Source organism: Topomyia yanbarensis, chromosome 2, assembly GCF_030247195.1.
Source record: "Topomyia yanbarensis strain Yona2022 chromosome 2, ASM3024719v1, whole genome shotgun sequence".
Lineage (NCBI taxonomy): Eukaryota > Metazoa > Arthropoda > Insecta > Diptera > Culicidae > Topomyia > Topomyia yanbarensis.
The window spans coordinates 459,317,952-459,332,692 of NC_080671.1; the positions used below are offsets into that span (position 1 = coordinate 459,317,952).

Genomic DNA, 14,741 nt, shown 5'->3' on the forward strand with positions numbered 1-14,741 from the left:
TATGTCATGGTCAGGAGACGTAAATTTACACTATTTTTTTCTAGGTGTGTACTTACTTTCTTCTTAGCACTGCTCATTCCGATACATTCGAGGGATTAACATCCTTTGGCACGAATTTAACCTCCTTAGCCTTGTACCACTCCAGAACAATATTTGAGAAATGATCCGAGGCTGATTCTAGCCAGAAAAGTGTAGGGAAGTGTAATCAGATGCTTTTGGAGACATTCGTTCAAGTACACCTTCCCATTGACCATTCCGGTTGTTACGAACGAGGTGCTCCGCTTTCCTCAATTGCTGATTGCCTGCCCAATCATGTATTATTTGGCAAAATTAAACATCTTCTGTTTTCTTACTTCCTCGGGGACGTAGACCATATGAAGAGCAGTAGAGAAAAGAAGCGCAAGAAGCTACCGGAACTCTTATTTTACATCAGTCTCGTCATCCATGACGAGACAATGCGATATTCTTCCGTCCATCGCCTTTTGGGCTTTGTATAAGTGCAGTCCTTCACGATTTTTGGATCTTGCGTAAAAGGTTTTCTTTAATGCAGTTTATTTGCGGCTTCTCACGCTGAAATATTGAAATTCCTTTTGAAAGCTTCAACTACCTGCTTGTAATAATTCACACTATACGAAGATCAATTTTGGCCACAATTTTTCCTTGCTTTCGACGGTCAAACTAAATACAAATTAAATACGCTAAGGTGCCATAAAAAAGCGTCATCATTTTTTGACTCACCAAACAATCAAATTTGTCTACCCTATTCATCTCTTTCGGGTTCACAGGTCAGAATTGTAGAAGAAAAATAAAACTGGAAACGCTGTTCGATCAAAGTATGCATTTCATATATGATTGAAATTTTCATTTTATTTATTTTTTTTTTCATTTTATAGTGACAAGTGTAACATATTTGTATTTTGCCAAACTTTCGTTGTACCATTTCAAAACACGACTTATCCAGACCATTCCCAGTTAGCATGGTGTGTGAGAGAGAGGGAGAGAGAGAACGATTGCACAATTGCTAGTGAAACTTAAAGAGACTAGAATAACAAAGAGACGTCATCTTAATTCAGTGAAAACAATTCAACTACCAACCAGGGGCCCTATTCTCACAGTCACGTCACTTGGTGACTAGAAGGAAATTTTCCTCTAGTCACTAGGTGACGTGACTGTGAGAATAGGGCCCCAGACTATAGGGGAATTCCCTCAAAAAACATCGATCCAACAATTTTCCCAGCACACTAGCGCCACCTTTTATTCACAGTCCCAAACACTCATTTACTGGTGGGTTACCCCTCAGGTTTGTGAACAATTTTTCACTAGTGGTCTAACCCCATATGCTTGTTTATATGTCAGTGGCGCCATAATTTCAAATGTGGCCACAGTCCCAACTACAAATATTTTTAAAATGGCCGTTAAAGCGGGCGAAGCTTTGTTTTTGAGTGTTATGTCTGTTAGTCTGTGGTTTAATCATCAGATCCTATGGTTGAATCATATTTTGAATGTTTTTGTATAGCTTTCAAACGGTTTACAATATCGTCTTGATGTCAATGGCAAAGTTATAGGAAATGTTATGGGCCTTACGAAAAACTAATTATTGTCGATGGAGAAACGCGAATAACTTCTGAAAAGGTCGTAATAAAACAAAATAATTGTGTTATTAAAACAAAATTTAAAATATCTCGAGAACTACTACATTTCAGATTTTTTTTGTTATGAGCATTTTGATTTAAAATGGCGTTTAGAATCATATTCAAAAATAAAATTGTACTTTTGACTGCAAATAGTATGAATGATAAAAATTTGTTAAAAGTTGTTGTAAGGAAAACTTTTTTATTAAAAGCTTCTCCATGATCCAAATACACTGAAAAAGTTTCATTTATGCCTTTAAAACGATTTAAACGATTTAACGATCAATTAATTGTTTTTGTTGGAGCAAAATTCCAAATATCTCGAAAACTATCACATTTTGGAAAATATTTGTTAAATTCATTTTGATTTAAAATGATACTTAGAATTATATTCTGAAATAAAATTACAGTTTTGTATGTCAATTATTATGAAATTTAAAAACATGTATAAAGTTACTGTTAGAAAAACCTTGTTGCTGATAATTTCTCCATTATGAAATTACATTCAAAATTTTTCTTTTCTCTTTAGATTTTTGTTGACAAGATATAAAACATTAAAAAAATGGTTTTTTGCAATTTGAATTTTTAACATAAATTTTTGTTTTTGTGAAAAATGACATTTTTTCAGTGTATATTTTTTCGTGCAGAAGTATTTATTATCTCTATTTCGTTCTCAGATAGTTCTCCTGTATAAAATAATGTTATCGAACAAATTTTTTTGGAATTATTGCACGTAGAAACGTCTACGCCCTTTTGAAAAATTGCTCTTGTATCAGAACCCAGTCAAAAAGGGCAAGTTGCTGGCTAACGGGGGGCTATTTGCCAACTCGGATGCGCTAATTGCCCTTCAATTTGCCAACAAATTGCTAGTAATTAGGGGGCTATTTCAAATGCAACATTTGGGCGAGTTGCCGCCGTCATTTTTTAGCCGCTCTACCCGCCCTTAAATTGCCCAGGGAACGCGCCATTTATTCGCCCTTAATTGCCTAATATGAAAATTACAAATAATACTTATTTTCGGATTCATTATCTACTCACATAAAGTTATCACTGCACAGGGTAATCACCATCAAACTATAGGAAGAATCAATGGTGAAATTTGCATTGCACACCAAAACTTACCACAATCTGACTTTTATTAAGAGTTTAGGCCAGAGATCTTGTTCCACTATATTTACACACGATTCCACAATTTCCCACATTCGTTGGTTAAATGAAGTGGACTAGACAAACAAAATACAAGCGAGAACACGCCAATCGTTAAAAAAACTATTTTAAGCTTAAGGCAAACATGAACCGCCATGTTTGAAAAACGCAAAAACAACCAAGTCCTTTTCAGCCGCCAGAAAATTTGTCTAAGTGTTGAAATTGCCTTTAAATCGCATTCGCAAATTGCATTTGTTCCTAGTGGCAATTAGCACAGCCGAGTTGAGTTAAACGTCAAACTGTTTAAATCGCCTGACCATGTTCGTCTGCATTTTTTTTTGACAGGGAATATTGAAATTACCAGAAAAAATCATGGATATTCATAAACCGAACACAAATGTATAGTTTCGTTCGAATCGACGATGGTCATATTTTACGGTCGACCGGTTTCTCATGGAATCCCTCTATTCTAGTCTCTTTAGACGAATTTCGCGCCAAATCGTATTCAGAGTTGGCAGCACCCTCTCAGATTCTAATGAAACTTTCTGTACATGAAGACTTTGTCACAAAAAGCCACTTTGCATATTTTGTTTTTCCAAAAATTATATAGATTGTCTTTTGAAAAGGGCCAAACTTTTTTTAGCAATTTTTTTCACTTTTTTTCACAGCTTCCTTGACCTGATTCAAAGTTTGTACTAACAGGTTGTCGTGCTCAATTAAATTACAAAAAAACAAAGTATGCAAAGTAGCTCTTTTTGATAAAGTTCTCATGTACAGAAAGTTTTTTTAGCAATTTTTTTCACTTTTTTTCACAGCTTCCTTGACCTGATTCAAAGTTTGTACTAACAGGTTGTCGTGCTCAATTAAATTACAAAAAAACAAAGTATGCAAAGTAGCTCTTTTTGATAAAGTTCTCATGTACAGAAAGTTTCAATCTGAGAGGGTGCTGCCAACATTTGTTCGAGTTGGCGCGAAATTCGTCTTTAGTGAAACTTACACAATGTAAACAATACACAGTGAACTAATTTCATACAAAAATTCAATCTATCTATCTACATTTTGTAAAAAATTGTACATAGTAGGCGTTTGTTAGCGTGTTTGTGTGCTATTGGTTGGGGATTATCTGCCCGCCAGATGGCGCTTCGGAACAAATTGTGTTTTCCTCCTATTTCGATGAAAGTCGCAGCAACGCGCGATGGGTATTAGCTAGTAGAATATATTTAGGCTGTGAACCATTTGGCGATTTTTTTTAACTTTGAGCAGGATCTTTTTACAAATACCTTTCAAGGTGTCGGATTTTAACCAAAAGTTAAGAATTTCACCAAAGGGTTCACAGCCCTGATGAAAAAAAAACAGTTACAGCAAATTGACAGAAATAAATACTAAATTCAATTTTCAGAGAATAAATGCAATCCCATATCAAATGCTATCCTCTGACTTATGATTAGACATGAAAAATTTCTCGATGTTAGCTTTCTTTTACTATTATTACGGTGCTATTATATTACTTTTCAATGATAGCCCAAACTATTCGAAACACGATGGATTGGCTAGAATGTTTTATTTTCAATCGTACGTCATCAGTCATTACTGTCCGATTCTTTACCTTTCGGGCTTACTTACACCACCACCAATGGATTTATTTCTAACCTTCTTTTTAATGTTGATGCTACACCAGTGAAGTTAGAGAAAGTGATAGACTTATTACAGCTGAATGTGAGCGAGTGTAATTGACGTTACAACGATAAAAACAAAAACATCGTTAGATTTGCTTATTGATCCGTGACAATAAACGAAAATTATAATGAGTGCTTTCAAACGCCCGCACATGACACATCAACTGACAGTACATACACAACCATCAGTCAAGCAGCAGAAATGACAGCAATGCACCCACCCATATAGCGAACGGAGAACATTCAGCCAGTAGTGTGTAGACAGACGACAGGAAAGCATAATAGTCGATTTTTAGGTATTTGTTAAACAGAACTGTTAATAACTAAACTAATTTACCTACTTTCACTAGTAATAAATGGACTAATTCGGTGAAATTTTCATAATCGCATTTAGAGACGTACAAAGTGCTACAATATTGTGAGAACTTTTGTGTCTGCGGGTGGTAAAAAAAACGAGGTGCTACCGGGATGGGCCTGAAAGACTGCGAGATAGAGTTAGACAATCCATGGAACACGTATTACGCCGGTCAGACCGTCAATGGAAAAGTAACCATCACGTTTGACTCGCCGAAAAAAGTTCGAGGTAATTATGCCGATGATTACAAGTGAAATCGATATATGTTTAAGCAGCAGTGCGCGGTGCATAAGCAGAGATTTAAGAATATAATATATATGCCGTAAATAGCATTCAGATGACATCATCGTGATGATACGTACACTGACATTCGGTCAGCGCTGATTTCGATTGCACGAACGGAACGGAAATCAAACCGAATGAATACTAACTAATCTAGTAACCTTAGCCTTTAGTTTCCCATCCGATTTGTCAATGTCGAAATTGTAAGAAAAATATGATTCAGTAACATTCCTAAATACGGATTGACACTAACACAATGATCATGTTTGAATTCTTCTCACAATTGATGACGAAAGCGGGTTTGGCCGGGCGACGCCTTTACAGGATCCTTATATCTCAAAGATTGATTAATGATAGGGACAATAATTTAATTGTATAGATAAGAAATATGTAGTCATACCAACTGGTACAATCAGGGAGAATGCATTATTACACACTGCGAGTGTTCGAGTGGGATGATACATTCTTTTTATAAATAACTCAGCCACTCAAGTGTGTCTTGTCTATTTTGGCAGCAACTTATTGAATGGTAGTAGGTGATGGCAGTGGCGCTATCCCCGTGTGCGTTCTTGTAGCATGCCGCTTAGATTTAGAACGAATTGGTGGATGCTCAAATCAAATGAAATGTATATGTATCATTTGATTACTGATCAGGTGTTAAATTCGAAATAAAAAAAATCTGTAGAGATCAACTACATATTTACAATAGAAAATAATGTCCATTTTTTCATTGATTGGCTTTCCGTGTAAAAGTACTAATTTAATTTTTGTGTCGCATTTCGGTCAATCGGTTTCTAAGCCGTGTGGTGTCCGGCGGGCTAAAATCTTTTTGCACTATTTCAGTCAAGAATAGAACCTCTGGGTACTGCTCCCATGTCGTAAAAGGCGACTAAGAACATTCCTAGGTCGAGGAATTGCTCCGTACCGAAGACTTAACCTGGACGGACCTTAAGGTTTTACATCATAACCTTTATCCATTCTGTATTTAGTGAATCACTGACATATTGTCACCTTTTCTGATTCGCTATTCTCGATTGTGTACCAACGTTTTAAGTTTCTTCTGGCAGTTGTATAATAGCTGTAAAGGACGAAATCTAATTCTACACTGAGTAACAGCATATATTAATATACCGGCTCTTCCACGCCAAAAAGTAAATTTTCATGTAGGAAATTTATTGAATTGGCCTAAGATGGAGCTGTCGAATTGCACAAAAAGTTTTTTATGTAGCAAGCGATCTGTAGATGTGTTAAATTAGGTATTTTTTTTATTAAATCTGGAACAGTCTAACAACAAATCTACATTTACGAATACCTCCAAAAGTGACTTCTTGAGGTCTCATGAAGGCCTGACACTAGCTTTATGATACTTTTGCTTTCCTAAACAGTGATAAAAATCTCAATATACCAGAACTTCACTTTGTCAGAAAATGTAGGGCCATCGAAAGCTAAAACTTCGTAAAATCGCACTCCTGGTCCTTTCCTCAAAATCATCCAGTGCAGTACTCTACACCACTCGTTCGAATTTGCACCGCTCATATGGTAGTCGGTATTTGCTAATATTGCTGTTCTCCCATCCATTCTTCTTCTGGATCACCGAGGGTTTCCTGTTGTAGTGTTATTATATTTGTTACGCATAATAAACATATCGTTTGCAATTGGTATTTAACCCAATTATGAGAACGTGTCTGATAGGAAGAGTGGAGATGCCAACTTGTCATTAACATTTCGCAGTGAATTTTTTCACAGTCATTTGGGATATCTTTTATACATTTGTACGCTTTCTTTGTACTGCAATCTTTGAAAATGATTATTGAAGTGTTAATAAGAAGCATTACTCCCGATGGCCGGCTGTTCGGAGTTCAAATTGTTCGTTTCGAATCCTCGGAAATTGATCGCGAGCGACTTCGTACATATTTCTTAGATCATATTGTCTATAGATGAATAGACCTCTATCATATTCCACGCGGCTTTATCCTTTTATAACGCCCTACGGAAGAATAGTTTTTAAAATGCCTTCAAGAGCCAATAAGCAGCTTGCTGAATCCGTTAGAATCGCTATTTCGCCGTTTATATTGGGGATGCTGACAGTCATTTTTAAGGCGAATGCCTCCGCCGAAAAGACGCTGTAGAATTGTGGAAGGCTTGAATTCATCGCGATACCGTTTGCATAGAGCCCTGCGCCAACCGTATTGCCGGATTTCGAGCCATCGGTGTAGATGATGGTTGAATTCCTAAAACGACTGTCTAGTAGCTGTTGGACAATTGGTCTAACTTTCTCTGGCTGGTCACCAGCTCGCACAATTTTCTTTATGTCCCACAGTATCATCGGCCTGGGTATGTTCCACGCTCGATCGCTTCGTCTTGTAAATTGCTTTACACTCGGGAGTAGTGTTCCCGTGAGCTGTTGGATGTTGTCCGACGTACGGCGTACGAGTGGGAGATCATTATTGCTACCATCCTTTTCCAGCATTCGGATTGCGATTCGTGAAATGCATTGTGTTGCTAGCAGATCAAGTGGAAGAGTCCCTGCCTCTGCCATTATCGATAAGATCGGGCTTGTAACAAAGGCGCCGGATGCATAACGGATTGTGCGATCATACACTGGTGCAAGGATCTGAAGGGGTGCCTGTCCTCCTCGGCTTACTAAACCAACTCCATACAGCAGTTTCGATGTAACGATAGCCGATCCGATTTCTGGTAGCCTTTTTCGGTTACCACGCGGGAGTTTTGCTCCGATTGTCTTTAGAATGTGGAGTCGAGATTCATACGATTTCTTTGTCGCCATGCAGTGGGCTTTGAAGTTCAAGGTTCGGTCCAGTGTGATACCAAGAATTCTCAGTCGATTAGTTCTCGGGACGATTACACGGTCGATGGTTATATTGCGCTTGGGATCGCGACGAGCATTGGGACTACAGTAAAAAATTTGGGACTTCGTAGCGGATATTGTAAATCCAATGTTTTTGCCCATTTGTCAACTGCTTTCACTGCGGCCTGTAGTTTTCGATGAAGTGATCCCGTTTTGCGTCGTCGAATCACTAGAAGTATGTCGTCGGCGTATAGGAGCACATCTATTCCAATCGGTACTACCCGGAATATATGCTGCATAGCGACCAGAAATAGGGTGACCGATAATACGGAGCCTTGTGGAACTCCGTAATCCAAACAGTGCTGGCGCGACAGGTGTCCCCCTACACGTACCTGAAACGTCCGTTCAGAGAAAAAGCTCTGCAACATATTGAACATACGACCTCGGATTTTCCACGTTTTGAGGGTGCGTAGTATGCCATACCGCCAGCTAGTATCATACGCTTTGGAGAGGTCCAGCGATGCGATCAGACGGTGTTCATTGTCCATCGGAAGTGATCTCTCGAGTTCTGAAAAGTACGAATCTATTCCGCGTCCAGTACGGAAACAATGCTGTCGCTTGTCGAGTCGCCCATTCGACTCTAGTTCGGTAATTAGTCGGCGATTCATGATGCGTTCGAACACCTTAGCCATGCAGCTAGTTAACGAAATCGGTCGGAAATCTTCGGGTCTGCTGCCATTACAGTTGGGTTTCCGGATTGGCACGATAATAGCGGTGCGCCAACTGACTGGAAAGATACCGCTATGCCAAATATCATTATATATCCCTAGTAGCGTTGTTTTTACAGCGAGGGGAAGTCGCTGTAGCAGTGGGTACCCAATTTTATCAGGTCCTGTCGATGCACTTCGTCCTCGATCAAGCGCCCACAGTAGTTCGCCTAGGCTAATGTCATTATTGTACACATCGGCGGTATTTGGTGAGATATCTATGCGCTGCCGTTCGGCTCGTTCCTTTCTCCTTTGGAAAGGTTGCGGGTAGTTACTTGTTGCCGATTTTTCGCTGTATTTCTTTGCCAGCTCTTCTGCTACTTCAACAAGGTTATCCGTAAAACCGTTCGTTCGCTTGAGTACAACAGTTCGCTGCTGTCGGTTACCACGCAGTGTATTCACCGTACGCCATAGTGCAGTCGTTGTGCTGGTCGGTGAAATCTTTTCCACGAATTCTTCCCATGACTTCTGCTTTGCTTGTTTAATCGCTTTTCGGGCTACCGCTTTCGCTTCCTGAAATCTTTCCAGTGTGTGTAGTTGTGTGTGTGCATACACACAAATACACACACATGCACACACATACACACACATACAGACTTTTTTCCGATCTCGACGAACTGAGTCGAATGTGCAGATGTGTCAAAAAATGTCACTCATTTTTCTCAGAGATGGCTGGACCGATTTTCACAACACAAAATGTCTTTCAAGTGCATGAAACGTCGAGATTTGATGCAAACTCGAAAAAAAATTTGACGAAAATTCACTTTTTTGGATTTTGGTTCATTTTTGCCTTTCTCATATAGAAAGGTTATGCAAGCACTCTGAAAACCGTCAATCTAATCCCGACCAAATTTGTTTTGGCTGGCATAAGATTTCTGAATTTTTAACAGGGGCGTAGTTGAGGGTATACGGAAAGGGGTTACTCCCCTCTACTGTGCACTCCCCTCCCTTTAAAATACCCTTAAATCATTCATAAGACCACCACCCCATCCAACCCTCATACTCTCTCCCCTCTCAACCCCATCATCTTTAAACCACCACTATATCACAAAGCATACCAAATTAAGCTGGGAAGTCGTTCGTTTGTGGGATTTTCACCCTCCTCACACACCCACCTCCGCATGACAAAATGAGTTAGCAAGCAGATAACATTGAACTAATGCTGATTGAGCTAATTAAGAATGATATTTTTTTGTTTCAAGTGTTTCACCATCGACACATAGCTCATCAAGTTCGTGGCTGGCAAGCCATTGTGTATAAGTGCAAAAAGTACTAAGAATGTAATGGACATATCCACAATTATGTTGAACATAACCAGCTACCGAGATATAGCTTAGAGAAATGAGAAAGGCACAATTGCACCGCTAGGTGGATTAAAACAGGTTTTTCTTTTGAAATCATACAGGAATGCTTCAATTGCTTTAGCAGACATTAGCGCTTACCTTGCCGGATGTTAGGTTACCGGAAACTCCGGAGTCCGGTTCCGGATGATCAGTTCAGATTTCCATCACGCGACATGTCATGTCACATTTTCTCGATTAAATCAGTCTGACGGACTGATAATCAATAATAGGGTCTGCTGATCTATTAAATCTCTAGAATTTATAAAGAGCGGGGAAAGATCGAGTAAGAGGGAGGGTTCGCGCCCAAACCGAGGGTTGGAGAGCATAGCAATTTGATAGCTTAGAAGGCACGAATCGCCCTTCTAGTGAAATGACACACACGCACCAGTTAGCAAAGTTTTAGTCGGTTGGGGTTCGTATCGACACTATCGGACATGTGATTTCAGACCCGCGCACTGGTCGATTCTTTTCCGTGTGGGGTTCACCACTTCACACGCGTACAAGTCGCTGGGCGATTTATTGGAGGCGCAAATTAATAGTAGGATCAGCTGAGCTACTGGGTCCCCGCAATTCATGTAGCCCTGGAAGGATAGCCAAGGGGGAGGTTCCTCGCCCTAATCGCCACCCCCGGGCGGATGGACTGCGCAGCATTACGCGTAATGGACGGACTTACTTGTTTGCTGGTTAACAACTCTGCCTGTTGGGTCTGTAGATTTCAATTGTTGCATTGCACACCATTATGACTAGGAGGAAATCAATCGCACTTCTAGAGGAATGAGACACATGTACCAATTAGCAAAGCTTAAGTCGATTGGGGTTCGTCACGTCATTCTCATAAAGGTCACTCCGAACACGCGTACCGGTTCGACTCTTTTCCGTTCGGGGTTCGATGATTCACACGTGTAGCTCCAAAAACGATAACACTATTTATGTTTCTGAGCAAAACCTTAGTCCATTGTGACGTTCCGCATGAAAGGGAGTTTCGATTAAGCTGATAAGTATTAATGAAGGCGAAAGTCCGCTAAGGAGAAATATAGCATAGTGCATATTGCATTGGCTTACTAAGTCAAATTAAGTTGCCTTTTCCACCCGATGAACCACCAAGAGAATAACTCCAACGAGGATCTAAACGATCATTGTATGGTAGACTTGCCAGATAGAGTGAGTGAGATGGGCAACTCTTTTGTGTTTCGGGAATCACGCCACTATACCAAAAAGGTATTTGTTCTGAATTTAAAAGAGATTGCTGAAGCCATCAGTTGGGGATAAGTGCGAAGCGTTACCAAAAAACTATTAGATGGTCAGCGATGAAAGTTTATCGAAAAACTATAAGAAGCGAGTGTTGAAATAGAATCCGCGAATTAGAAGACTGATAAAACAGCATATTTAGTGCACAGATGCTGTTTGTAGATCGCCCTCTTGATCAAAAAGGCTGAAAAATATGTTTAAAAAACCCTACCGATTGATCACTGAGCAACCCTAGTGGTACAAATCAGGTAAAATTGTAATTGTCACGAAATTAGACTTCCGTTAATGATAACCGTTGAACAGGTAGGCAACCCGCTCAACGTGGGTTTTTCTCTGGGAGCCCCACCCAGCCAACTTCAGCCTGGGCAGATTGGAAAACCCGCCAACCAGCCAATCGCCGCCTAGCCGCAATTACGCGCCGATCCAACGTCGCCAAATTCACCAAGGAACCTCGCCCGGTAGCATACCGACGGGCGTATACGACGGAGAACAGTCCGACAAAATCTCGTGCGCATTGCCACCCCACGAGCACATTCGTCGTCCAGGTAAATCGGCAACCGTTATAGGCAGAACTGGGCGATATGTTACACACGCACAATGTCGTATATACAGGTCTGGCGAAGAGGACACTTTGGTATTCGTGAGATGAATCTTACATGAGTGGTGTGAGTGATCACAGTATAAATCGATTTGCTTTCGTCATACCGGTCGTTCCGCTCCCATTTAATCGTGTGACCGCTATGACGTCGACCCGTTGTGACACTAGCAAACCGTGTGTTCTGCCACACCTATATATATACCTCACTAAGCGAGCAGTAAGTACGACCGAAATTGCACCGTCAGCGAGGGAAGGAAACGATCCTCATCGAACTGGATCTTATCAGGTCAGGTTAGAAGCTAAGAGAGACAGGCCCAGATTGTACTTAGATCTAAACGTCCCGGGACTAGAAAACGCATCCATAGGAATATATCTATCTATCTCCCTGAGGGTTGATGACCATCTCGATTAAAGTGCGCGGTTCGTTCGTTTTACTTTTTGATTGTTAGATTTTTACGCGAAAGATTTTCTCAATAAACTTATTCGGTTTGGCTATTGTTTTGGGGTCTCATCGGTGGATTAGCTGAGTAAGAACGGTGTTTGAGCCACTTTAACATACCCGCCTTGTGTATAGCGTCTTTGGCCGGACTATCGTCATGCGTCGGCAACCTTCCTAACGGAAGTGGCGCTTAAGTTGTCGACTGTTGTGTGCGCAAGTAATCCGTTACAGTATCAGAGTCTGATGATGAGACGAAGTGGAAACACAAAATTCCATAACTAATTTAGGGACCCAGGTACATTCATCGGGTTCAATTTCACAGATTATAAGAGTGGATGATTTCCTGAATCCAAAATATCCAAAACTTTTCTAAATCGGGCCAAAATTGCCATAGTCATGGATTTGCAAAATTTGCGGATACCCGGGTACCCTGTCGGCCTGTTTTCTTTTTGTTGGACACACAACGGTTAATCTGAGGGCTGCCGTTGCCTTCTCTAGTAGCAAAAGTCTCTGGTCATACAGAGGGTACTTCAGTTCAAGATAACATGGAGTCTAAACCGACCTTCGATATTTCATATGAGGTCCACATAGTGGATCATAAGATATGGGATGTAGAGGGTCCCATACTAACTCAAGGTACAAATTCTATACGGAGTCTTCTAAAATGGGTGAGCTGACTGGCGCGGGAGTCTGCGGACCAAGAATTAAAGAAGCGATTTCAATGGGAAAGTTTTCCAGGCATAGGTATATGCAATGTACACCTGCCCGGTGGTCTGTGGGAAACGAAACTAAAGGTATGCAAAAAAATCGCAATCTTCTCAGACAGCCAAGCAGTACTGTTGGCATTAAGATCGACGAAATGTGAATCTAGACTGGAGTCACACATCTCTACAACAACTGGCAACTCGGAATAAAGTAATGATATTCTGGGTACCAGGCCACCAAGGAATCAGTGGTAACGAAGTGGACGACGAATTAGCCAGGCGTGGTTCATCAAATATGCTTGTTGGACCAGAGCCATTTCTAGGCATATTTACCTTTGCCATCAAACTAGAACTCGACAAGCTAAGAAATTCATACATCCAGATATAACGAGAGCCAAAAAACTAATGGATCTAAACGTAAAGACACGTATAATCACAGGTTTATTTACGGAACATTATCCTGCCAAGTATCATCTGAAAAAGTTGACAAAAGTCAAGATGAGATATGTCGATTCTGTAGCTACGAGCCCGAGAGCTCGGAACATATTCTCTGCCATTGTGCAGTACTTTTTCTTCGATGGAAGCGATATTTCCGAAGGCATTCAATGACGTTTCACGAGGTATGGCATACCTGTCGCAAACGGATACTTATGTGGTTTTTGTTTGAGGCGAAACTGAGTCAGTTCCTAACCCCAACTGCTGTCAAAATGTATGAACTGACAGCGGATGGGGTTAGAACCTGACTCAGTTTCAGGTTCAAGCGAAATCGCCATTAGCTACATTAATAATGTACTACCCGGTTAGGACGACACATATAGACAAACAAACAACTCACTTCCAACTACATTGGATGCGGGCAATTTGTAACATGTAGAGCAAACGCCCCTGTTTTATTTGAATAGTGGTCGCTGTGGCATAGTTTCCCCTAACAAAAACAAATACAGAGGGTTGGTGCAGGTCCAAAATGCGACGAAAAAAACTGCTATTCGAAATTCGGAACTGTAAGTCGCTTGCCTTCCAGGGGATCGACCGCATTGTAACCGAGTTGCAAACTCGCTACTTCGGGGTCGTAGCATTACAGCACAGAGAACAGACATCCATGATCGAACAAAAATATTTGAAAAACGTGTGTAAACATTTGAATTAATATACGATAAACACTAGCGCCGCCACACCAACCTATCCCAACTATCCGTCAAATCCATTCCGGAACCGGTTCGAAATCCTGAATGGATTTAGTATGAAATCTTACTCAAAGAAAACAACCGATTCTGACTCTATCGGTAGATGCATTTAAGCTGGAATTCATGCTGGAAGTCCGAACCGGTTCCGGAATAGTTTGACTGGGTAGAGGAATAACCGCTGTCAATAGTCAAACTCAGCCACAGCAAAAACATGACGACAGTAGCGCACCTGGTTTGGATATCCCAACTCCCTTCAAAACCGTTAGAGATTTTACACAAGTTGAATGCTGAAGATGGACGTCTGTTCTCTGTGATTACAGGAACTTTGCTTGACAGGACAGAGGGTGTGAAAAAGCGGGCATCGACCGGTCACATTCTACCAGAACGGCAGCACCACAAACAAATTGGACTTCATTGTACTGGACAAGATTTGCACACGCTTGATATAGTAACAACGAGAGAATGTATGTAGTAAAAAAGAAAAACTCGTTTCTTCAACTACCGCATCACCAACGTTCAGTTACGGCGATATGAACGACCAGCTAGATGAGTAGGCAATATA

The 14,741-nt window shown here is 40.6% G+C and overlaps 1 protein-coding gene across 2 annotated transcripts in view; it reads left to right on the forward strand.

Annotated features, from left to right (window-relative positions):
- Nucleotides 1-4,474: 4,474 nt before the first annotated feature.
- LOC131685925 (arrestin domain-containing protein 17) overlaps nt 4,475-14,741 on the forward strand; it is a 29,857-nt gene continuing 19,590 nt past the window's right edge. The window contains exons 1-2 of one of the 2 annotated variants that reach the window (XM_058969960.1): nt 4,475-4,749; nt 4,848-5,036. In XM_058969960.1, the coding sequence (XP_058825943.1) occupies nt 4,922-5,036 (115 nt within the window). In that variant the 5' untranslated portion in view covers nt 4,475-4,749; nt 4,848-4,921. Of the gene's footprint in view, nt 4,750-4,803; nt 5,037-14,741 lie in introns of both variants that reach the window. The other variant, XM_058969959.1, reaches the window with a different exon arrangement.